This window comes from Protopterus annectens, chromosome 3.part1 (assembly GCF_019279795.1).
Source record: "Protopterus annectens isolate FY-2018-M chromosome 3.part1, PAN1.0, whole genome shotgun sequence".
NCBI lineage: Eukaryota > Metazoa > Chordata > Ceratodontiformes > Protopteridae > Protopterus > Protopterus annectens.
The window spans coordinates 1,649,369,048-1,649,396,731 of record NC_056732.1 but is presented as its reverse complement, the minus strand read 5'-3'; the positions used below and the strand labels follow the sequence as shown (position 1 = coordinate 1,649,396,731).

Below are 27,684 nucleotides of genomic sequence, written 5' to 3'. Positions count from 1 at the left end.
AAGTTTCACTGTATTTTGTTTTCAAAGCATGTCAAGTTATGAACATATTTGGTACCATTCCTATATTTTTTTGGCAGGTTACACAAAAGCATTAAATTACTGGAATTTATTTTAAGATAAGACATTTTACAGAAACCGGAGAGTAAGCCAAATGCTTTATATTTACCTATTGTTAGTTTGCAGGTCAACAGTTTTAGCATATGATACACTCTTCTGCTATCTTGTTTGGGTCACCTTATATTTTGTAGTATATATTTTACAGAAATCATGTGCAAGAAGTGCTTATCATGTGAGACATCTGATTCTAGAAGGCAGTCAAATTAAAGATCTCATGGAGGATAGTCACACATCCATAAATCTTTACTTAACATCTTAATAGACATTACAAATGTTATAACCCATGTGATGCTAGGTTAATCAACAGGTCTAATAAGTGTGCATTTTGTTTTATTTAAGCATTTTGATGTAGAAAATTACTGGAAACCAACACTGCTATGCTGTCTTTTTCATGGGTAAACAATTTTATAGACTCTATATCCATATTAAATGTTATTGCCTCACTTTTTAATTACAGATACATAAGGATGTTGCAAAGACATATTTTTTAAGTGTGAAACTGTCAAATACTAAATTCACAGACCAGGATATGATCATTCTTCTGATGACATCTGGATAAAGGAAGTTCTGATTTGATTAAAAAAAAAGACTCTTCCCATTTCTTGTTTTCATCCTTGACATGTAATGTTTATGGCTAAATGGAATGAGTACGTCTAGTTAGAGTGTTTGGTCTGTTCAACGTGCACAATAATACATATGTGGCTACAATTAACACTGCTGTAAATGTGGAGTGATTACTGTTCCTGCTTTCATTAAGTCATTACACTGCTAAGTTCAAGCTGTTCATACTTTACTAAAGTTACAGGTAAGCATGCACACAACACAGAGAGATAAAGCACTGGCTGCAACCTAGATGACCAGGAACACATTAATGTCCTGAAAGATCTGGAAAAGGATGGTGGGAGTGCACGGCCACTGCTGGCTCAGCCATCCTTATGGGAGGAAGACAGCCAAGCCTGCTGGACAGCTGACACCTGGCAGAAGCTCAGATTAACAGCAACTGGCAAAGGGGCTGGTGATGAGCATCCACCAAGCAACATGTGTGCATTAACTGGGAAATGCATGCATGGAAGACTGCACTGGTCACCAAACCTGGCTTTGTGGGAGACCCACTGACAGACTGTTGCAAATGTAATCAGGAGGGCTGGGTAAAAAAAAACATTGATGGCTGTCTGGATGACAGACCCTCTCCCATCAAGACAATGTTGAGAAAACCTGATGATCAGCAAGTGACAGGGAGGAAAAAAGGCAATAGAAAAATATGTATGTGAAGTGCTATAAAAACCAGCACTGCTTATGAATGTTAAACCTATAAGCATGCATTCACCCCTCTGCTACAGTATCCAGGTAGAGGGCAGCTTCAGTTATGTATAGCACTGTTAATATTCACATAAGAAATATGCCGCATTAAAAAATGTCAAAAACATACTTACTTCAGGTGAAGCAAATCCCAAGTATTCCCAGTCCCATGTTCCACCAGCAAAGCTGAAAAATAAAGCCAGTAACTATAAGGCCAATCATTAAAGTGTTATCTTGTGTTCCAAAAAAAATCAATACCAGCTAATGACAAATGCCAAAATTAAATAAAAAATGCAGTTTATATCACTTTACTTTAAAGGTGATGTTTATTCAAATTTTCTAGGTACCTGAAGCAGAATCAGGCACATACACAATCATACACGCAGATGCTGATGTGCAACAGAAATGATACCCCAAAGTAGTAGGGTTGATTACATTATGATTAATATACATGGCTAGCCAAAAAAATCATAACATTTTATCAGTTAGTATGCACAAATTACTAGCATTTAATATGGGTCATAACAGATATAGCAAGAAATTCTATAATGACTATCATCCTTCCTTTATCCTACTGCATTTGAAGATGGAAAAAGACCAGTTCTTTCCTTTCTGAATTTTCAATATTCAACACTTCAGGATATTACTTCTTTTAATCCTGATTCCACATACTTGGTAAACAATAGCTAAACAAAAATGATGCTTCAACTCTATGTACTGCATACTTTAGTGCAATGTATGAAGTGATTGTAGGCTATACTGCATCATGTGACCTCGTGATGGCAGTAGCAGAAACTCATATATGGTAGAGATGCATAGCATCACAATTCCAGAAGTCTTTTGCCAATGTACATGTGGACATTTTCTATATGAACTGTTTTTCCATTCCAAAACTACTAGGTCCTCTGGCCAAGCTTTGGCAAGTGCAGTCTTCCATATTATTTTTATATAGTATATGCTGACTTATTAACTTGGTAAACTTGGTAAAAGAAAAAGAAGACACAGATGTGCACACACATACATACATGTACTACATATGCACTGTAATGTCCCTTTCTGGTTTTGCCAGGTATAAAATAATGTCGTCTGAAAATAGATCCAGCTTTTCTTGACTACCATACCAATTATATCCTTGAATTTCTGAGTCCATTATTTTCTTTGCCAATGGTCCTAAGTATAATTCAAATAACAAAAGGGAGAGAGAACATCCCTGCCTTGTTCCTCTGCTCAAGCAGAGATCAGAGAGGACCCCACCCACTTTAATTACTGCCTAAAATCCCTCATATATCCTCCTAATCAACCTTAGAATTTTATCAGGAAATGCAAATGCTTCCATTGCTCTGCTCAAAGTCCCAGATTACTTGTCAAATGCTTTCTCTGCATCAAGACCTACCAACCACAGTGATATTTTCTTACATTCTGCTTCCCTCTGCATCATCACTGTTCTGTTAATATTGTTATATGTTTGCCTCTCCTCCACAAAACCACACTGATCTGTATCTATCAATTTTGGCAACATTTTTGCCATTCTTTTAGCTATTGTAGACATAAACACTTTACAATCATGATTTAGTATTGAAATGGGCCTGTATGAAGCTGGATCTGATGGATCTTTATCCTCTTTAGGTATTACAGCTACCACCTCCTTCAGGATGTTGGTACTTCTCATCCTCTTAAAATACTATTAACAAAACCTTCCAGATCTTTATCAATTTTTTCCCTCCTAGATTCCAAACATCCACAGGAATACCATCTATTCCCGGGGACTTTTCTGTAGACTGGTTATATATCACCGCTTTTATCACATCTCCTACTGTACCTTAACTGTTAGTAATTGAGCCTCATCTACTTCTAACCTTGGAATATTGAATTTTTCTATAAACATTTTCATTTGTACCTTTTCTTAATTTCCATATTTCTCTGCTTTACACAGACTTTCATAGAATTTCTGAAATATTTCTAATACTTCTACAGAATCCCTCGTTATTTCGCTAATTCTTTCACTGATTTAAAATATGAAAAACAGTTGTCTTTCGGCTTTTCCCGGTTAGGGGTCGTCACAGCGGAACTCCGGTCCACTAATGATTGGCAGTAGATTTTCACGAATGCCGAGGTGCCAGCTCGACGTTCAACCTTCAACGAAGGCACGCCCATTTATGCATGTCTTTCGAACGCCCACCCAACCACGGGGAGGACATGCAGACTCCACACAGAAGGCTCTCTCCGCACTCCAGCTGACAATCGAACGGGAGGACCTCTTGCTGTGCGGCAACAAAACAGTAACAAATTAAAATGCAATATGGCAACTTTTGATACCAAAAAGATACATACAGAGGAAAAAAAAAACACATGCATAGAAAATATGCAACCTAGACTACATAAAATAAATTCAAAAGATCAACATTAAGTACAGTGACAGTACTAAATAAGTAGGGTATGCACAAGACAAAAGTTTACAAATGTACTAAGAGCCAAAACCACAAAAATACCAATGATAATGGTACCAACCCGCAATTAGGATGTAAAGTGTCTCCCGCACTTTCCTATATTATCAAAATGATACCTGAAATAAGATTACTTGTATGCTTTTACATATTTTAACGTGGTTGCAGAAAAGGTTTAAAACTTACATTGTGTAATGAAACCTACTCGGTAGAAATATAAAACTAAACTATTCCCTTCTCTTAATAAGTTTGTTCAGTTACATCTCAATACTTGTTTCTTCTGACCTCATATTAGAAGATTTTGCATACAACATATCATCACAAATAGTTCTAGTACCAGAAAACTTAACCAAGTTTTTTTTTTTTTTTTTTTTTAACTGACCTGTCATTCCATTCTCAATAGAAACTACCATAAGCTGGTTTTTCATGTGCATTCTTTTCTGATACAACTCTGCACATATGCCAATTTTAACTCAAAGCTGCTCCTAAAAGAGCCACTGTTGCCTCCATACTTTTTAAGAGATGCTACCTCTAACATTTTTTAGAGAAGTCTTTTCCATGGACTTTTATCAGGCCATGGCATGGTGAACTTTTCATACACTTACAAAACATTATAAATTATGTGTGCATACTGAAACTAGAATGGGTTTTTCTACTGAAGTGATTCAGTGTATAATATACTGGTAAATGTGCCTATGTGCATATACAACTCGCGGCTGGGGATTCTCCCAAAAGGTAACTAAAAAAGTACAGTTTTGTACCTACCATAAATGTAGATGTTCGAAGATCCACATTGCTGCAGTCCTTACACTTGGGTAGTCCGCTGTCCTCGGTCATTTGACTGACATCAGGATGTCAGGGTACAAATTTTCTTGCCCCAGATGTCAGAAGACCCTAAAAATAAAGGTCAAAACCAAAAGACAGCAAACAACCAACCAAGCACCCTGCCCTAATTATATGTACAAAATAAACACTATATACACAATATGTACAACTCAACCCACACAACCACCTCTAACTACAGAGGGAAGGAGATCTTGAACATCTACATTTATGGTAGGTACAAAACTGTACTATGTTCTTCATCTCACATTGCTGCAGTCCTTACACTTGGGTAGAATCCCAAAGCAGAGGTATGGGAGGATGGCCAAACTATAAGGAAGCAGGAGCTGCCAAAATGCCCTGCAAAACAGCAGTGGCAAAACCAGCCCTGGATTTAGAGTAAAGTGGCAGGTGATAATGCCTAGAGAAAGTATGCACTGAACTCCAAGTAGCTGCCTCCAAAATATCCTTGGTTGCCACCCCTCAAAAAGCTGTCAAGTGGCAGTATCTCTAGTGGAATGAGGCCTAATCCCGCTGGAATCTCCTTGCCATGATGGGAATAACAGAAAGCAATGCAAAACCCAATCCACTTAGAAATAGTTTGTTTTGACACAGGCTTGCCCTGAGAACTCAAAGCAAAAGAAACAAATAACTGCTGAGACTGCCTGAACCCTTTAGTTCTGTCCAAATAATATCGCAACTGCCTGTGTACATCTAAAGTGTGCAAAATCTTTTAAAAGTAGGCAAATGAATAGTCTGGTTTAAAGCCACACTAGAAACCACTTTAGGCATAAAGGAAGGATTAGTAAGATACCCTATCCTTATGGAAAATTAAGAAAGGCTCAAAGGGCCTGCAATTCAGAAACCCTTCTTGCAGAGGTAATTGCCAACAAAAAGCAGTCTTCCATGATAAATATTTCAACTCAGAAGTAGCTGCAGGCTCAAAAGGTTGTAGAGTGAGTTTCTCCAACACAAAATTGAGATCCCAAGCAGGAGTAGGAGCTCTTCGTGGGGTCTTATATTCTTTGCCCTAAGAAATTGGGGGAACAAAGGATCAGAATACAATGGGGGATCACAACCATAGTGATGCGAAATTGCTGCAGCATGAACCTTAATAGAAGAGAAAGACAAACCTTTGTCCAGTAACTCAGTAAGATATTGAAGAGCCACACTCAAATTAGGCTCAGAAACATCAAAATCTTTTGCTGCACTCCAAAATAAAAATCTCTTCCCTTTATCTCACTTTCCTTGTACTAGGCCTTCTAGCTTCCAAAATCACATTCAAAACTTGTTGTGGAAGTTGAGACCTTCTATGGTTCAAAACAGAATATGCCAGGCTGTTAGGTGAAGAGAGTGAAGTTTGACATTGAGCAAATGGCTGTCCTCCTGTGACAACAGGTGTGGAATCAAGGCAAAGGCCATGGAGGCTTCCGACTTCTCAGTAATGGGTACCAGTGCTGTCGAGGCCAATCTGGAGCTATTAAAATCATCCTTTGTCCTGTCTGACCTTTAGAAGTACCTTTGGGAGGAGAGGCAGAGGTGGAAAGGCATACACATGAAGATTGCTCCAATTGAAAGAAAGAGCATCCACTTTCCAAGCTGTGGGATGAAACCTTTTGTGCAAAACTTTGGCAGCTGATGGTTTAGTGGAGAAGCGAACAGATCTATGTCTGGAGTTCCCCACACTGTCAATTTCTGAAATACATGAGGATCCAATTTCCACTGTGCTCAACACATCTGCTAAGGAGTTCTGTGCTCCTGGCAGAAAGCTTGCCTGAAGATTGAGCTGTAAACTGGGAGCAGGCTGGCACAAAATCATTGCTTGCCTGCATAGAGGATAAGAATTGCTTGTTGATGTACCACATGACAGTTGTGTTGTCTGTTAGAATCAACACCTGCCCTGGAAGAAGTAAATTGAAAGCTATTAATGCAAACTGGACTGCTAACATCTCCTTCAGGTTGATATGTAGATGTTGTAGTCTGGCAGGCCACTTGTCTTGTATCCACTTTCCATTTAGATGAGCTCCCAAGCTTTGTCTGAGGCATCTGTCGTTAAAATCTGACTCGCCTCTGGCCGGGTCACAGAGAGTCCCTTGTTTAGGTGACATTCCTGAGCCCACCACAAAAATTCCTTTTGAATGCAAGGTATTATTTGAATGACAGTGTCCAGATCTTGGCAGTGCTGTGTCCATACATTTTGAGATACCATTGCAGCTTCCTCATATGCAGTTTGGCATTGGGAAGCACCAGAATACAAGATGCCATGAACCCTAAGGCTTGAAGGACTGTCCTTGCAGTCAGCCGACTGATGAGATAGTTGATGGAAGTAAAGGGATAGATTTGTTTGTCCGGGGTTAAAAGGCCATCTGGGATGCTGTATTCAGTCTCACACCCAGAAAGCACATGTCCTGAGAGGGTACTAGACTGGACTTTATTTCGCTCACAGAATACCCCAGGCATCTTAGCACTGCTATCACATATTCCAAATGATGAAGAAGCTCTTCCCTTCCTTGAGCCAGAATCAGGCAGTCGTCCAAATAAGGATAGATCTGTATTCCTTTAGCCTGAAGAAAGCTATCACTGGAGCCAGAACTTTCGTGAACACTCTGGGCAGTAGATAAGCCAAAGGGCAATGCAGAGAACTGATAGTGAGAAGTCCCAGCTCCAGATACTTCCTGCAACTTAGTCTGATAGGAACATGAAGGTAAGCCTCCTTGAGATCCAAAGTTACCATCCAATGATCTTTGCCCAGCAGAGGTAAAAGCTGCTGTAACGTCAACATTTTGAACTTGGGAATGTCCAGATAAGTGTTGAGGGTAGATAAATCCAAAATTGGTCTCCACGTGTTCCCCTTCTTTGGTACTAGGAACAGGCGAGAATAAAATCCTAGGCCCACTTCTGGCAGAATGTTGTATGGCCCCTATTTGGAGTAACAGAGAAACTTGCTTGTGAGCCTCTATTCTTTGTTGAGGAGGAACGTTTGGCATGCCTTTGAAAGGAGGCAAGGTATGGAAATAAAACCTGTAACCGTGGTGTATGATATCCAATACCCATCTGTCTTGGGTAATTAAACTCCAATTTTCTTTGAAAAGTGCCAACCTTCCTAAGGTGCTGCCAGACGAGAAGGCTCTGGCAGCTGAAAAGGTAGGTCATTGGGTCTGTTTAAAAGGACTGACCCCTGCCCTCACCGAAGACTGTGCAGGAGAACTCCTGTTCTAGGCCTGAAAGAGCCCTGAGCTCTATAGATCTACCCCTAGACTGGGAATCATAAGAAGGATCCCCTTAGTAGGCCAATTTCTACTAAACTTTGGAGGCTGGACCTGCAAAAAATCTTTAACAGTCTGCATAGACTTAGCCTTGTCTTCCATTTTCTTTAAAACTGCCTCAACAGGAGGACCAAACAACACATCAGATTGTAAAGGAGCATCTAAAATCCTTGTTTTAACATGTTCAGATAAATTTTGATCCTCAGCCAGGCAAGAACTGACCCAGTGGCAGCCACCCTAGACGAGGCCTGTACAGCATCAAAACCACATTGCAAAGAATGCTTACCCACCTGTTCAGAAACATGTACTAAATCTTGCAACTCTTTACAATCAATACCTTCTGCCAGAGCATCAACCTTAGACTTCAATTGTGAAAGGAGATAGTTTTGGTATTTCAACATGTGGAACTGGCAATTCAAAGCCCTCATAGCAAGAGTGGAAGAAGTATAAACTTTCTTTCCCCATCTATCCAAGGCCCTGGCCTCTTTGTCTGCAGGAACCGGATTCTTCACAACAGAAGCCTTAACACCTTTAGGCCCCTGGCTAACAGTTTCTGGGTCTGCCCTAGGACTCTTAAAAGATACTTATGAGCTTCAGGCACCCTGTAATACCTATCCGGTTTAACAGGAGCAGGAGGCAAAGAATCAGGATTAAGAGAAGCCTCTGTAAAACATCTTCCACTACATCCAAAACAGGAGGTATAGCCAAAGGCCTATGCTGGGGTAAAAAACAAAATTCCTAAGCCTTTTCCTGGAATCAGAGAAGTCCTGACCTTCCCACTTAAAATGCTCCCTCATGGAATGAAGAGTTTCTGAAAAAGAAAAATCATCAGGAGGAGAAGCAGAAGGAGTAGAATCATCCACATCAGAATCAGAATAAGGAGAGTACTCCTGCAAGTCTTCAAAATATCTGAAGCCTGCTCAAACTCCTAGCTCAGGCTCCACCCTAGGTCTCTTATCAGGAGGGGCATAGAACCCTAATCAAAGTAATCAAATCTTCTGCCATTTTAAGCATATGCTTCTTGGGCACAGTTCCTGAAGAGCTAGGGTAACACCAACTGAAGCTAAACCTGGCCTGCCCCTGGGAGAAGCCTTGGAAACAGAAGGAGAGGGCCTAACCACCCCAGGCAGGGAGGGAGAATAGTAACCTGAGAAGCCCCATCAGCCTGGCCTGCCTCCTGAGAGGCCACATCCTGCAATAACAAAGTCTCCCTGGGATCCTAAAGAAACCTCCGGTGGAACCACCGCTCCACGGCTAAGTTTAACTGCTTTGTCCTTGAGCATCCGACGGCATTTTATAATTGCACCGCTGACTAACCTTCTCTTAATAGTGTATTGAATCTAGCACAAGAACGCCGCTCAGGCCCTAAACAAGGAATACACAAAGTATGGTAGTCTCTATGTATCTGTTTCCCACAAGAAATACAATTATTCACTTTTTCTGACATCCGTAAACCACTGAGGCAAGAAAAACTAAAATATTGGTACTTAGCCAACTTTGACTCGGTCTGAAACCGCTGCTTCTGCATCGGACCATGCGGCAAAAGACTGAGGATACCCTGATGTCAGTCAAATTGATATTCGGGCCGACCGAGGACAGCGGACTACCCAAGTGTAAGGACTGCAGCAATGTGAGATGAAGAACATCAATGTATTACAGCGCAGATGTCTGAAAAAGTCACCATAACAGTGCACTGCAGTTTTTTTGGCTTTTCAAAGTATTTCGTGTCTTCACTCTTCTTCTTCATTACAGCTGAGTAGCCTTCATTGTCATTTTAGTTTTCTGATGGTTTTCTGTGGGCAAATTTTTGAGATTATTTAGTGTGGTTGCAGAAACCATTTATGTCTTGGCTTATCCTTGTTAGGAAAAGAAAGGACTAGGAGTCAAGGGCACTGTTTTTTTCCACAGGAAGTTGATGGAAAAATAATGCCAAAAAATGCATGGATGCATTCTTTGGGAGGTCATCTACTCCAGCAAACTACCACAATGACAATACACCCCTAATAGTTGATCCAGTTGTTCAGGATTTGAGAACTTATGTGGACAGTGACCTAACATTTGACCAACAATTGTGTGCATTACTTTAAGAAAGTCCTTCTATATTGTGCAGCTTATAAACAAAATTATGTCAAAATCTAGGGATATCACTGTCCCCATTTACTCAAACATCATTAGGCCAGTCACTGAGTATAATGCCCCCTGTCCAGACACATGTAACAACTGAAACACCCACAATGATACCTTACTAAAAGGATACAAGGCGTAAACAACATATCCTACATGAATTGAATCAAAGCCCTGTCACTATATTTGGTATCCTCCAGACAGCTATGAGGTGACCTGTGTCTAGCATGCAAGGCATCTTCCAGTCCAGTACTTACGGGTTTACCACTTCAGTGTGTCGGATGGCACCAGAAATACTCACCTTTGCTGCAACATCAACAGAAAAGTTTGGAGGGACAGGTATATCTCACACAGGATACTGCTGCTTTGGAACAGACATGCCATCCAAATAAAATGAAGTTCATCCCTATCCTTACTTGGATCTATGGACGGGAAACAATTTATCGAAGGGCTGTCCTCTGTACTACTAATGGAGACAGGCAGCTCCTAAAATTTCATGCATGGGTCCCCTTAAATTATCTATGCGATGATCCCAGTTATTCTCATTAGGGGTAATATATAAGCACTGACTGTAGGTTGGGTAAGGCTAATCTCTAACCAAATGGGATATGTTCATTTGAGGACAAAAAGGGAAAGTGGCTACGCTTAAAAATGGCCCACAAGGTCAGCTAGCCTAGTGCTTACCTATGAACCTAAGGAAGTAAAGCTGATATGGCTCCTTGAGAAACCTGGTAGGCTTATAATTTTTATAACATGGTGCAATTACTTTCCTGCAAGATCCTATTTAATTGGTAACTTCTTGCAGGCCTTCTTGAGAGCTGTTTACAGGCAAATGAGAATTTGCTATAACACAAGGTTGAACCAGATTTTCCAAAATAGCTGTTCAGAACATGCTTGCTCCAAACTGTGGTCTGTATACCAAATGTGTGTGTGTGCATGTATGTGTATATATATATATATATATGTACAATTTTATATCTATCGAGATATATATATATACATACACATTTATATATATATATATATATACATATATATATATATATATATATATATATATATATATATACACACACACACACACGCATGTGGATTTAAACATATAGATAAATGTAAATATATATATGCACATATGTTTTTCATAGGTTTCTTTTGGCTTTATCATTACTTCATACAAGTTTCTGCTGCGTCATCTGCATTTCAGAGTATACGGTAGCTTACTCTCAGCTCTTGGGACGTGCTTCAGAACATAATAGTAATTAGAAATTGGTGAACTCTTATTTTTACTTAAACATTGCTTGATATGCCAGTTGCCAAAAAATAAAAGGGATAACACCCAACAGTGAAAATAGTGAAAAGACAAAAAGGAAGTGTACAGACTATTACTGTGGAGTGTTCCTCAAATAAAAGTGCAATATTTTAACTTGAGAAGCATCAATGTATTACTTTACCTGCATACAAGAGGTCAGGCTGCATTATAATAAAAAGGCACTTTACCAAATTTCACTTCAAATGCGTTAAATATGCATATGAGTTTGAGCATCGATTGGTTCCACCATCTGTATTTTAGGCAGATATTCACACCCAGAAGTGAGTCAAAGCAGTGTTGTTTTTTTTTCTGTGTGTGTGTGTGTGTGTCTGTGTGTAGAATTCCTTACAAACAGGCTAATCAGTAGCAGAGAAAATATTAGAGGTACTTGATATGATACAGACAGCAGGAACCTGAAATATACAACTGACTTTTCAAATCAGCCATTCAAGTACATAAGGCAGGTACGTTCAGCAAATCCCACAGCGAAACTTTATTCATAGTAAAGTGACCTTATCAGTAAGATAATGCTGGATATCACAGTGGTTAGAACTGCTTCCTCACAAAGTTTAGCTCTTTATTCGGTTCCTAGCTGAGGTGCTTTCCATGCAGAGTTTGCATGCTCTCCTTTTGCCCAAGAATTTTTCAGCAGGTCAATAGTCTACATCCATAGCTCAAAGATATGTTGCTAGGTAAAATGGAGATTCACCACACAGCCCAGAGGAGAGAGAGAGTGTGTGTGTGTGTGTGTGTGTGTGTGTGTGTGTGTGTGTGTGTGTGTGTGTGTGTGTGTGTGTGTGTGTGTGTGTATGTGTATGTACGCTCATTTGTTTCTATGTTGTGTGTTTGGGGAGGGGGGGTCCTGCTAGTGTGATAACATCTTGCAATGGAATGAAATCCAATTAAAGGAGAGGTTCCAGGTCTTATGCAAGTTGCATTCCAGGACAAGATTATTCCCCTGTATCAGAGAATTAATCAGTGAGTAAGGCAATCAAAAAAATTAACTCTTAAGCAAAAGAATCAATCAGCAATTTTTGAGGCTAACATGAAAAACTTGGTGCAAAGTAAATATGGCTTTTGCACACTGAGGCCCCTTGATGAAAAAAGCTTTTCAACAGTCAACAAACTGATACCATAAAGGGTGGCATGAACAATTATTATACTCGTACTGCAGATGAAACACTTCATACCCATCGATGAATACCAAATTATTTCTTGCAATTCACCTGCAGAACTTTACATTTCAGGGATGACATGGAATTTTACAGGGAGTATAACTTCTGGTATTTTCTATAATACATGGAAATACTAGAAATTCAGAAGTATCACAGTAACACTTCAGTTCAATAACAGCAAACGTAAGCAGCAAAGCACTTCAAAGAATTACAATATGTTTATTTTCTAAAAGTACAGCTTAAGCATGCAGTTCTGTCAAACAAGTCTTGAACTCCATGACTTACCCCATTTTTTAACAATTTGATATAGGAGATCTATTACAACACTGTGTGCTGTTGCATTTTTGCCTTTACTAATGAAAAAAAGTGTAGAGTTTCTTTATAAAGAATACACTGGTGGTGTAAGCTAGTAGTTGAAGAATACAGAATTGTTTACTGCTTGCCCATCTATGGTATATGTTTCAGCCACAAGTTATTTTCCAAGCACTGGCATAACCATGTCACATATCTCCAACTACTAAAACAAACTATTGGATAACACATGATTCCTGATAGGCGGGAATATCAACTCCAGTGAAATACCTTTTGTAAGAGGATCCTGACCAAACAGCAGTAAAACAAAGTATTGCATATTTTTCTCGATGCAACACAGACTACACAGTTGTGTTTCATCATCAAAACCTAAAATAAAACCCTGATGTGATCTTTATCCTTGGTGTCAGCATTAAGTGGAAACCCCAGCTGTGGGAAATAAATTCAAAAGGATATCAGGACATACTTTTTAAACACAGTGTTTTGGCTACATAATGTTGTTGTGTCTTTTGGCTTTTCCCGGCTAGGGGTCGCCACAGCGGAACTCCGGTCCGCTAATGATTGGCAGTTGATTTTTACGTGCTGAGTTGCCAGCCCTAACGCACAACCTTCAATGAAGGTACGCCCATTCACGCATGTCTCCACGCAGAAGACGCTCTAGCTGAGAGTCGAACCGGTCAGCGTCTTACTGTGGGGCGACAACGCTACCGCAGCCCCACCACCGCGGAACTGTTTTGGCTACATAATATGCATGCTGATACAGCATACATCAAAAGTATTACCTGTAAAAAAAAATAGTCAAGTCAGAATTAGGCAGCTGAAAGTTAAGTCTGTACAGCAGACATTGACAGGTACACATTTCTTAAAAACACCAGGCCAATACTAAGATATGATATTACTACAGCTACGGTTATATTACAATGATAGCAAAGAAAACATTTTATTAGCCTATTTTCAATGATCAGACATGTTCTGTATATTTATATAACTCTACTCAAAGATCTGAATACACAAACTCTAGGTCACCAAACTATTACCATTTACAGTAACTTTTTTCCTTTGAACATTTACAGCAGCACCTGTTTCCTGCTTTACGTGAGACTTTTATGGCAGCACCTGCTTTATGACAGACCTTTGCAGCAGTATCTAATTTTATGACTAACAGTATGTGCAATTATTGGAGCATGAACACTGGACAGTGTGTGTGTGTTGCCTGTGTAGTATGGAAGTCCAAAGAATAAATTGTGTGCGAGTGTCTTGAAAAATCAACTTATTTGTTCAACCTTTTCAAAGGCAGTTACACTGTCTCTTTATCACCAGCCCCTAATTCCAAAAATATGGCTTAAGTTATTTGTCACCAGTGTCAAGTTACCATGTATTTTTCAGAAACTGATACAACTAAGTAAATACTCATCACAACAGCAGACTTTTTAAAACATGGCTTCTATAGCAGACTGGGGGCTCTTTCATCTTACTTCAAAGGAGCAAACTACTAGATTTTCCTTTTCTTTGAGGTACATGGTCATAAAATGTATTTCAAAAATCCTTATAACTTCAGTAAGTAGCAAATGTTTATCCTCAATGCTCAGAGTTGGAGTGTTGAAGCAAGATGGAAGAACCGTCCCTTTAAAATGACAAAAGCACACTAAAATGGCAGTGGTGTGGAGATGGTCCCACTGAAACGACTGTTAAAGGAATGAAAAACTGTCTCAGTACTAGCATGCACTAGCTCATTCATCAATGGTATGCAGCAAGAAAAGATCTCAGAAACTGATGTTACAGTGAGTAATGTCCTATCACTGCTCTTAAAGGGGAACATAGTGGATTTTTAAAATATGAACTCAGTAAACAACAACACAGAAAAAGGAAGCCATATATATATATATATATATATATATATATATATATATATATATATATATATAAAATAAAGGGTCAAAACTCCACATAGCATACTATTTACAATACATTAGAAAAAAAAGCTTATAGCAAGCTGCCTTGAAAAAGGATGCTCTTTCTCTTGCTCTAGAACCTATATTGAGTTGGCAGTGACTAGTGAAAATATGACTACATCCCCTTAATGCCAAATAAAGAACAGTATTTTCTCCCCTTCCAACTACAGGATTATGTAATCCGCTGCATGCTCATCCTATACATGCGTTGAAGAACCATTCAGTAATTCTTTCTAGTAGCAATGCATGCTTAGCGACAGTAGGAAGGTTGTCCAATAAGGTAAAGTTTCAGATTTGTATTGTCACATGATCTAAAGCAACCAATCCATTATTTAATACTTCATTAGTCTTGTTGAAAAAAACAAGTAGTTCTCCATTCACAGCAGTCACTTGCTTTCCCCCTGTGCAGCAACCCATAATATTGGATGAGATATTAATACACAGTAATGTACTTTTGTTGCCTACTATGTTTTTACAAATGGGATTAACATGAATCATTTGTGAATTGTACAACCAGCTATACTAAATGTATAAGCATTGCTGTGATAGAATGACAGTGCTTATTTGCATGCTGGCAACATGCACTTGGATGAATTTTAACTATTAGTGCCTGAAGGCTACTAGCAAATGCTTTATTTAGTTAGCTATATTTTTGCTAGACTGCAAAGCATTGTTTATTGGCTATACAGTATATTGTAAAGTTATTGATGTTCCAGATGTGGTGAAGTTAAAAAAGAAATATAATTTGTGATGAAGTTAATGATTATTTTTCCAAAAGAAATTCATGTGGAAATGCTATACTAATATCTGAAGCATGCAGTATATGTTAACCACTATAGCAAATGGTCCTTTAAGTAGTTGGCACCTTTCATGCTGCTGTACGAAAACCTAGTAGTCATAGACACTAAACACATATCTATAGACTAGAACACTGTTCAATACTTCTGGCACCAAAATGAGTGTTCTTTCAGCTACAAAGTCTTTGCTTACTATTTCTGCATATGAACGTTTTCTTACTGCTCACACCACTGCCCTAATGCAGGGGCATGCTTTTAAAACCAGCTACTCCAGTGGCCAAGCATACATCCAAAATGCTGTCAGCACCTTTTGTTAATCCGGCTCCTTTTCCAAAATTCATCTGGCAGCACTTCCTCTGTTACCTCTCCCAGCATGTGTTCATCTGCATTCGCCTCACCTCAATCCATCATCCCCACCAACACAAGAGTTTCCAGACCTCCTTCCTCCAACTTAACACTCTCTCTTACAGAACTTGTTTGAGATAATTCAGTATTCTACTTCACTCTACATGGAGGCACACATGGTACAGTGGTACCTGTATTCTGGAAAACGGTGACCACTGCAGCCTACCTTTAGTGCCACTTAGTGCCCAAAAAAAAGTAGGGGAAGTAGCCCAGTGCTCTGGTCAAATTTCCCCTATTCAGTGTAAATACTACCTCAGGTCTCTCCTGAAAAGACAATGATGGCCTTCTGGGACACAACCAGGTCAACAAAAAATGAATGAATAAATAAAATTACAAAAATAAATGGGCACATTATCATCAAAAATCTAGTGGTAATATTGGATAACAAATTTAACTCTGACCTCTATGTAGCTACCAAAGTCAGGAAAGCACATTTTGCAGCCTGTTCTAAAAATCTTGTCTAATCACTCTAGACAAATGACTGTACCACTCTGCTACTCACTGAGCCGACATATACACAATGCTGCATTCCATAGCCTTTGAACAAGCCAAAACTGAAAAGGTACAATGCCTTACTAGAGGAATCACAGTATCAGAAAAGTCAAATGTTTCACAAAGGTTTGGAGCTGTCATATTCTGTTAATTATAGCAGATCAGTGCCAGTTCTCTCAGACAATTTCTAGGTTAGATCTATTTGAAAGTCTATGCCTTGAACATACTTCTGTGGGAGATAACATAAGTTCAGGGAAACTAAAAGTGTAATAAATATAAAAAATACAACTAAATGTGACATACGGGGGGGGGGGGGGGTATCAACCTGGGATTCTTTTTCTGTCAGTAGGTTGTAAATGTGATAATCAAACCTATGAACTTCAAATGTATTCAGATAACAGAAGTAGAATTGTAGAATTTATGCAAAGGAACTTAGCCTTGCCTTCATCACACACTAAAACACACCAGGCTTAAATGAAGCTGGAGACTGGAAGGTCAGGTTCTACAGAGCCATTTCTGAATCCATCCTCGAATGCCAGAAATAGCTGAAATGAGAGTCAGCTTTTGCTCATCCATCCCAGTGAATGTAGATTCCTTTTATGGGAATCAGACATCTCCTTTGATCACCACTTTAAATTTCCCTTTATAAGGCTGAGTGTTTCATCAAAAGATAAACCTTTAGGCAGAGAATACAAACAGAGGGATTTTTCCTCATCTGTATCATGTCTGAAGGGAAACTACAATTGCACAACTATATTCTATAATGGTGTCTTAATGATGCCTCCACCTTAAGACAACAACCAGCAAGGCTAAGGGCCATCCAAAGCTCTAGAAGTCAGACCACATGGAGAAGCATTCACCTGCAGATTAATTCACTTACATGATGAATATTATTGCAGCAGTGATCCCTATAACAAAAATCTAAAAACATAAACTGTGGCAGTAGTAATACACTTCATATGGCATAATATTTTCTTGGAAAGTGATGCGAGACCTGCTTATTTCCCTCTGTTTGGCTCATTAGTACCAAGGGCGCTAATCATGCTCTGTACTGCTTTACAGCTACAGCACTAGATAAGTAGGCTGATTTGACTGTACCCTTCTACACTATGCAGTCTTGTCAAAGACAAATGGACATCAGTACATAACTTAGCGGTATCAGTGGCATAACAGGTAGTATACTCAGCATTTGAAGCAGAAGGCTGTGGGTTCTATTCCCACACAAGATAAATGGATTGCTAACACTACAGTGTGACATAAGGGGGTACTGCACTCCGGAGTATATTGTCCTTTAGATGAGATGATAAACCGAGGTCCTATCTGCTTGAGTTGGTGGTAAATCAGGTAGACATAAAAGATCCCATGACACCTCCCATAAAACATACAGGTCCTTTATTTATTTACTTAGTGACATTTGATTACAGGGAAAGTCCAACTGGGTAGAAGCCCATTTTCAGCGGTGGCCCAGTGAGAAAAGCTCCAAATTATTACAAAATATTTTAAGAACAACACTTTCACAATTTTAAAAAAGAAAAACAAAAACATCTGCAGTTTAAACAAGTATGACAATTAGACATAATATAAAAACAATGGTTAAGAATCAATGCAAGGTATATGACATTCATTTAATATTTAGAGAAATTTCAGACAGTTTGTAAAGTAACTAAAGGAAAGTTAGTCTAATACAAATAGGAATTGTGATTTGAAGTGAGGGAAAAAACAGGTTTACAATATATTTAGCGAGAAAGTCAGGGAAAAGAATTAGCTAGCAGTGAGGAAGAAAGTGAAGTAGGGAGAGTAAAGATATATAAGGAATGAAAAACTACCTGTTCACTTTTAGGGATATTGTTTAATCCTGGTTTAACACAACATAAAAACAGGAAGTTATGTACTCACCATAACATTCGATGTATGTAGCCCATCTCGCCTCACATTCTTACGCGTAGGTTCGGAGCCGAATATCGGCTCAGACTCGGCCAAACTTTTCTAGCTCAAAGTCTTCTATTGGCTGGGCTAAGCAGGTATCCCATGGTGCACTGCTCCATATCCCCAGATCTAGTTTGCTGCAATACGCATTCATACCCCATGCATACACAACATCCAGATAAAAAGAATAAGCCAAAGTAAAGGGAACTCTGTAAATAACAACCTAACCTCCAGATCCTCCAGGAAGGGGGAAGGTGGGCGGGTAAGTAAGAATGTGAGGCAAGATGGACTACATACATCGAACGTTATGGTGAGTACATAACTTCCTGATGTTATGTAGTCCTATCTCGCCTACATTCTTACCCGTGGGACAGCGTCCCTAGCACCTACATCCTGGCTGGCTCACAGGAAAATACTCCTGAGTACTGTGGAGCCAAATGACAACCTGCCCCTAGAAACCATGTCCAATTTGTAATACGAAACAAATGTGTGAGGAGAAGACCAAGTAGCTGCAGCACATATATCATCCATTGACAATCTGGCCTGATAGGCTGTAGAAGTAGAAACAGCCGAGAAGAGTGAGCCTTGACCGGAAATGGCAGATCTTTTCCTCCCGCTTGGTAGGCGAAAGATATGCAACTAGATATCCATCTGGATATGGAGACCTGGGACCCAATTTTGTTTTCCGATAAGGAGACAGATAGTTGATTCGACTTCCGGATATATTTTGTTTGGTGCAGAAGCGTAACTGTCTGTGTACATTCAATTGATGAAATTTAAATTCTGCCTTGTTTGAAAATTGAGGAAAGAATACAGGCAACTCAATGGATTGATTAAGATTAGACACGGAAGCCACTTTAGGAAGGAAAGAAGGGTTTGGTCTAAGAGAAACCCTGTCCTTATGAAAGATTAAGTATGGAGGTTTGATAGAGAGCTTGAATTTCTGAAACTTGCCTTGCTGAAGTGATTGCTGTTAAAAAGGCTGCTTTCCAGGTCAAGAATTTCAATTCGCAGGTAGCTGCAGGCTTAAAGGTGGTGAAGTAAGGGCTTGTGGAACAAAATTGAGATCCCAGGGTATGATAGGTTCAGAGACAGGGGGACGGAGTAACAGAGTACCCTTCAGGAATGCCTTGCAGAGTCTATGGGCCATGAGACCAGGCTCATTCGCCACATGAAAATTAGAGATCGCAGCCAATTGAACTTTGATGGTAGCTGATGCGGAACCCTGATGGAAAAGCAGACAAAAACTCCAAGACTGAAGCAATTGGAGCTGTGTAAGGATCATTCCCTTGGGTATGCGCCCAAATAGAAAACCTCTTCCATTTGCTGGAATAAATCTTCCTAGTAGATGGCTTATGAGAGGAAGATAAAATGTGAACCACTTCCGGTGAAAATTTATGAAGCCTAACTAATGACGGAAGTGGAGTAGCCAGGCTGTCAACCAGTGGGTCACGAGAGAGGGTTGGAACTGTCCCGACATGTGTGTCAGTAAATCTGGTTGAGGGTCCAGAATCCAAGGAGTGCCCACAATGTATGGTTGAAGAAAAGGGAACCAGACTTGACGAGGCCAGTGTGGAGCAATCAGAATCATTCTGCTTCCCAATGACTGCGCTTTCTGAATCACTTTTGAGAGCAAGGGAAATGGAGGGAAAGCATAAAGCAGACTGGGGGGCCAATCGTGAACCACAGCATCCATGGGGGGGTGACTCCCCCTGTGGGGGGATCAGCATGAAGTAGTTGCTGCATTTGGCATTGAGGGGGCTGGCAAAAAGGTCGCAGCAAGGCTGACCCCATCTGCTGAAGATTCGTTCTGCAATCAGAAGATTCAGGGACCACTCGTAAGGCATCAGAATAGCTCTGCTTAGCCTGTCCGCAATCACGTTGGACTTCCCCGGAATGTGCGTTTCCACCAGAAAACGTTGGGAAGTTACTGCCCACTGCCACACTCACATGGCCTCTCTGCACAGGGGGTAAGACCTGGTTCCCCCTTGCTTGTTTAGATACCACACTACCGACATGTTGTCTGAGTGTACTGCAATCGTCCCTAGAGGTAGAAAGCTCTGAAGTGCCTGCAACGCAAGTAGCACTACTCATATCTCTAGGACGTTGATATGCAGATGTATCTTGTGATCTTGCCACGTGCCTTGGACTGTCCTGCCTAGATAATGTCCCCCCCATCCCATCTGGGAGGCGTCCATGGTCACTGTGGCAACCGGGATGGGTGGGATGAAGGGCCTTCCCCCATCCAAATTGTTGGTGCAAAGCCACCAACTGAGGTCCTGTTTGCATCTGTCCATGAGCAAAATGGGGTGAGAAAGTGGACATTTTTGGAGAGACCATTGAACAAAAAGAAGCCATTGGAGAAGTCTCATGTGCAATCTCGCTAGAGGGACCAACATAATTGTTGCTGCCATGGTCCCCAGGAGTTGGAGAACCCATCTTGCCTTTGCTTTCTTCAGGGGCATCAGGATGTGTATTTGTTGTTGTAAGATTCTGATCCTCTCCTACGGTAAAAATGCTCGCATTTGAATGGTGTCTAATTCTGCACCTATAAAGGTGACACACTGCGAGGGCAACAAAGCAGATTTTTCCCAATTTAGTGTTATACCCAACTGTTGACATAGAGTGATGGTAGCGTCCCTGGTTTGGACTAGTTGATGCCTGGTGGGGGCGGTAAGGAGCCAGTCATCCAGATACGGAAACACTTGGAATCCCTGACGTCTCAAGTGAGCCGTCACCACTGCCATGCACTTGGTGAACACCCTAGGGGCTGTGGTGAGACCAAAGGGCAGTGCTCCAAACTGGAAATGACTGGCTCCGAGCCGGAAGCGTAGGTGACTCCTGGATGCCCTGTCCATCTTTACATGGTAGTAAGCATCCTTGAGGTCGATGGAGCACATCCATACCTCCTCTCCCAGCAATGGGAGAATCGATTGTAGTGTGACCATATGGAACTTGGACTTCTGTACGTAGTTGTTTAGTTGGCTGAGATCTAATATGGGTCTCAAGTCCCCTGTTCTTTTCGGCACCAAAAAGAATCTTGAGTAAATCCCTAATCTGATTTGGTCTGAGGGGACACTCTGGATGGCTCCTTTTCCTAGCAGCTTTGAAACCTCCAAGGCTGCTTGATCCCTTTGACTGGGTGGAACGTCTGGGATATTTCTGATTGATGGGGGAGTCTGATGTAAACATAATAAGGTAACTTCCGGAAATTATTCGTAATACCCATCGGTCCTGGGTGATGCTTTTCCAGGCTTTCGGATATAAAGAAATTCGACCCCCGACTGGCTCCGGATAAGCACAGCCGGGCATTCCCTCAGGAACAAGAGTAGGGGGAGCCGCAAAAGAAATTGTGGTCTCCCGAATTGTGGGGGCCCCCTCTGCCTCTAGGGCGGTGTCTCCCTGAATAACCTCCCCCTCCTCTGCCTCTGGCGGGGGACTCACCTTGTGCGGCAGGAAAAAAACCTCTGTGATTTCTTGAACCACATCTTCCCACCCCGCTGGGCCTTGGGGTAAGGCCTAGAAGGAAAGGAAAAATGGACCCCTATGGCAGACAGGGTCTTTCCCTCTTGCTCGCACCTGGTGAGGGTGTCTTTCACTTTGGTTCCGAACAAAGAAGAACCATCAAAGGGGGAGTCAGTAAAGGAAGACTTGAAGGCCTCCGCAAAGTGACACAGGCGCAGCCAGGTTTGCCTTCTAAGGGGGACTCCTGAGCTTGCTGCCCTACTCGCTCCCTCGGCTGCATACGAAATGAGCTGCATGGAGGAGTTGACAATGGAACTGAGGGTAGACACCTGGGCATTAACCGTCTGGGCCACCGCCTCAGGGACATTACCCATAAGAGTATCTCCTAACTCCTTGAGGAGATCTCTCTGGAGCCGAGTGAAATGGGACAGATAGTTCAGCGACCGTAAGGTAAAGGTTGCTGACGAGAGGGTACACTTCCCGTACCGGTCCATGGTCCTAGACTCCTTGTTAGGAGGATGGACGGAGGAAGAGGTCTCTGCTACTTCCTTCTGAGTGGCTGCCGCCACCAACATGGCATCTACAGGGACTCCTTTGGACAAGAACTCCTTACCCTGGGGAGCAGAAAGAAACTTGTTGGGGCACCTGGGTATGGGCTCCAGAGAATCAGGGTTTTCCCACACCTTTCGACAAATTAAATCAAGGAGCTCGTCGAAGGGTGGGGACACCCAGGAGGCGGAGGGCTGAGCACCAAAGGCCTTAAGGAAGACGACTCCTCCTCGGAAGGGGCTTTGGAAGGCCAGTCACCTCTCTGCTTCAGTATCTCCAGGATGTCGGAGAAGGAAACATCATCAGAGGATGACTTGGGGGACCCCTCCGATTCCTCGAGGTCAGTATCAGAGGTGAGGGACTCGTCCTGGGAGTCTATGTGCTTCCTCTTGCATGTTTTCTTTCTAGGGGGCTCCTCAGGCACGAACTCTGAAGGGCCCTCAGAAAGTTGGGGACCACTCATGGGGGTATCCCTAGGCCTTGGTGCTCTGCTGTCCATGGATAGGTGGTGATCAGAGGCTCTCACCGGAGTGGTGGGGGACAGAGTGACCGATCCACCTCCTGAAGTAGCTGATGATCTGGCCAGCGCAGTCCGCATGGCCTCAAAGGCTGGTCCCCTGAGTCCGAGGACCGGCCAGCCTCCGAGATCACGATGGGAGTCGGGATTCCCCGAGCCGAGGCACCGAGAGGGAGGCTCGGAACCGAAATATGTCCTGAGATGTCTCCCTCGGGCCCGACTGAAGAATCCCAAGTCCTGAACCCTGAGGACGGAGCCGACGGGTTCGGAGCCGATGTCGGTACTGATGGAGCCGGAGGGGCCCTCGGAACCAGGCTAGCAACATCACATGGCGCGGAACACTCCGGCTCCGAAGACAGAGATGTGCTCGGAGGAGAAATGATCGAAGCAGGGGTTGTGACGGGCTCCGGAGCTGACTGGGCCGGAGCCGAAAACAATTTTGCTAAAACTGGTGACTGTAGGAGCCTCTGGACCACCCTATCAACATCCACATCCTTAAGTGTCCTGGAGGATTTGGAGGACAGGGATGGAGATCGAGATCTGCTCTCAGGAGAGACTGGTCTGAGACTGGACAATAAGCTCCGAAGAGGTTCCAAAATAACAGGAGCCAACGCCGGTTCCATCAACACCGACACCTCCTGTGGCCCCGAGGACAGTGGAGCAGAGGAGGTTGATGCAATTTTTGTGACTTTCTCCAGAGGCTCCGATGAAGCTGACGGAGCCGGAGATCTCTTTTTTGACTTGGATGATTTAGACTTAGCACTGGGAGAAGAATCTAAGACCTCTTCGAAAGAGGGTTTCAAGAGTCCCTTTAGGATCAGCTTATTCTTTCTCTCTTGGAGCACTCTGGGACTGAACGCATGACAAAAGCTGCAGGACTCCTGCAGATGAATGGCTCCCAGGCAACAGACACAAATAGAATGCCCATCGGTGATGGACATTTTGTACCCACATTTAGAGCACTTTTTGAAACCGGAAGGTTTGTGGTCTTTGGAATCTTTAGACATATTCGCCAGAAACACCAACAACGCGACCCAAGAAAAGGTCTGACAGGAAACTCACAGACACTCAACACCACAAAAAACACGGGAATCAGTCAAGTAGAAAAAGTACACACACTCTAGAGAGAGACACTGAGACTAACTAAGTCAAAAACCTCTAACTAAACTGGTTTATGACTACAAGGGTGGATAACCTTAAAACAAACCTCTAATTTAAACGGTTTGACAATAGAAGGACGAAAGGACTAGGTCCTCTAACTGAAACGGGCCTAGCCCGAGGAAACAGTTATTGGGATACCACAAACACACACACTACCAAAATGCTAAACAACACTAAGGACAATAGCTATGAAAACAGCTTTTTGTTTAGAACAATAAATCTTTCTTAAGACAAGAAAAAAGGTACTTAGCCACAGCCAAGAGCGAGACCACGTCCGAGCTACACGAGAAGCAAACAAGATCTGGGGATATGGAGCAGTGCACCATGGGATACCTGCTTAGCCCAGCCAATAGAAGACTTCGAGCTACAAAAGTTTGGCCAAGTTGGAGCCGATATTCGGCTCCGAACCCACGGGTAAGAATGTAGGCGAGATAGGACTACATAACATCATTATTTATATATTTACAAAAAGTACACATTTACAGGCACATATACACATTTCTATTTTTATTATTTATCACTTCTCTTAGATCATCGTCATTGTTATTCTTTCATAATTCATCTTCACTCCTTCTTCTACAATCATAATCTGATTTTTCATAATATATTTGACAAAATCCATTTCTCATTAAACAGAATGTAATTCAATCTTTCATTCCAAATAACCCATATTACATATAAGTTCTAATCTACCCTTCTCAAATATTCTTTTCTCGTATTCTTATAATATCCATACATAATCATATTCATATCTGTGTTATTTATGTCATTAATATTCTCAGATGCCTTTTCTTCAAACAACGTTTTCCAGAGTTTCACCCCTTTTTTTCATATTTCAAAAACCATGCTCGGTTGTCTCTTCCTCCCCACATAATAAACACACTCTTTCAGCTTTCTTTTTATATGACTTATTCTCCTTTATTGCCAACTTATTACCAGTTTCCATAGGAAATTCTGATACTTTACTATCTTGGTACACCACTTTTTCTTTACATTAATGGCTTTAATCACTTCTTGTAAATATTCCCATGGATGTCAACAAGTTTGTTTCATCACATTATTATGCCACATCCTTCTATCTTTCTCTATATCATCAATTTTTATTCCCCCTGTTAGCATTTTTTGATAATTTTTAATTTCTTAATTTACATATTTTTCGCTTTTTCTTATTCTCATCTTCTCCAAGAATTTTTTGTACTTTCATTTATATATTCTCATTCTCTTCCTTTACCACTTTAATACTTTATACAAGTTTAAAGAAGCAGAATAAACAACTGGATTTAGTTATCCCAACACCCCCTTCATCTTCAAGCATAGACAACAAACCTCTTTTCACTGCATTCAGTCAAACTCCATGTGAAAGAAAAAAACAATTGCATAATTTACTTTTAATATTTTTCTGTGATCATAAAAACATTTGAAATATATGCTAGTTTCCCATTAATACTGAATTCACCAGATAAACGTGTTTCCTGAATGCTAACCTATACACCCAATACAGAAGATATTTATTTCGTTTTAGCAAATCCTCCCATTGCATTACATAATTTTTCAATAATTTTATTCCAAACAAAGCATTTCATTCATTGAAAAATACAACCCCCCAATGTTCACCACATCACCCAAACCCTTACTTTTATCTTTATTCAAGATCATTCCCATTTCCTTTAAAATCCATTCAAACAAACTAACACTTCCTTCATTCGTATGTTGTTCTTAGCAATTACAACTGTACTGGCTTTGTATGTCAAAATTACTGGAATCACCACCTCCTTTTGTATCAAATATCTAACATCTTTCATTTTATAACCTACTTCACTCACCATCACATTCATTACCAATGCAAACAATATTCTGCTCATGGTACATCCTTATCTTATATCACTCTTCACACAGATTTCATTCATACAGATTTCTTTATTCAGCCACCCATTCACTAACACTCTCACTCAATTATTTTGATATGCTGACATATACACACTCCTAATTCTATTTCATATTCCATACTTCTCCAAAATATCTTATAAAGCATCACATCCTACTGTATTAGATGCCTTGCTAATACCATTTAACATAAATTTCACATCCTCCCTTTTATATATATATCAACCACAATTTATCTCACAACCAATAACAATTCTTGATATCCCGTCCTTTCTTCATTCCATTATTTTCTGTATTATGCTCATAAAACTTATAATCTGTGTTAATTTTTGATGAACCTTCATTATTTTATTTCATGTTTCCTCTATATTTCTTTCTGAAACTGGTATGCCTTGTTTGCTGTAGCATAGACTAAATTTAGACCTGCTGAATCTAGCTTTGGGTGTATAACTTGAGCAGTAATCCAGACCATCTTTTTTTGGAGAAGGTTCCCCTGCACCCTAGTGGCAGGAGTGTGCAGTTAGAACTTGCCTGATTGAAGACAGCTGGAACAGGGCTCAGTTTTTATCTTTTTATTGGTTAATTGGTTTAAATCAGTTTGCTCATTTGCTACTGTTATATTAAAAAAAAATACACTTTATGCATCATCGCTTAACTAGGGTTAAACTATTCCCAGCGCCATAAAGCCTGCTCTTCAAATGTTATTATTTTATTTTACATATGTTGGCCGGGAGAGTCCAACTGGATTACAAATCCATTTTCAGTGGAGGCCCGGGGAGAAAAGCTCCAAGAGAACAATTTATTTTACAAAACATAGTTTTAAGGACAGACTTTTGACATACAATTTCCGTAGAAGACACTTTGAGATACATACTAACTAACAGATATGATACATTCGTTCTCTACAATATATTAAATTTTAAAAGATATTCCTAAGTTTAGGATTCCTGTGATAGATTTACTATCAGAATAAAAGCAGAGAGACGTAGAATAAGGCTCCGAGAGAAAAGATGATGCTCGCTATAGTTGAGAAGGATAATAAATTGATTTACTATATGTCTTCGCCTGGTTTTAGTTGAAAAGGATACATTGATTTACAATATGTCTTCTCCTGGTTTTAGTTGCTTATGGAAAGCACAACATTGTTGGAGTAGTTTTCCCTAACTCCTGGAGAGATGGGATGAGCAGTAGGTTAACAGTCCTAAGTGGGTACAGTACTATGATTGGTTGGCTTAGCAGAGTTACTTAAGTTAGGTGAAGTGTTCTAAAGAGACATTAGCCAGGGGGGATACAGAAGCACAGTCGATTATTCAAAAAGTGAGTTTTAACAATTAACAAATTTCCCTTAGAACTAGCCAGTTTTTTAGTTTTAGCACTCAAATCTGTTTCTTTGAGCTCAGCACTTGTTCAGAACTCGTTGCAAGCACTAAATAAGCTACAAATTACTACAGCACTCAATTTTCCTCACTTGTCTAGAGGAAAACAGTTTTTAGTACTTAATAAATAAGCACCTATCCAGGCATGCCTAAGGGTCAGCTGTCGGTGTTTTCTCCTGTCTACCTGATGAATCAGGGCATCTTGGGGATGCAGCAATTGCCTCATGTACACAGACAACCCTCTCCTCCTACCATCCAACACTACAACCTATGAGAGATGCACTTATATAGC

General features: G+C 40.7%; 1 protein-coding gene across 1 annotated transcript in view; it reads right to left on the bottom strand.

Annotated features, from left to right (window-relative positions):
• ANKIB1 (ankyrin repeat and IBR domain containing 1) overlaps positions 1-27,684 on the bottom strand; it is a 2,275,843-nt gene that overhangs the window by 199,158 nt on the left and 2,049,001 nt on the right. Inside the window, 1 exon segment of the mRNA XM_044067672.1 lies at positions 1,551-1,602. Coding sequence (XP_043923607.1) covers positions 1,551-1,602 — 52 coding nt within the window.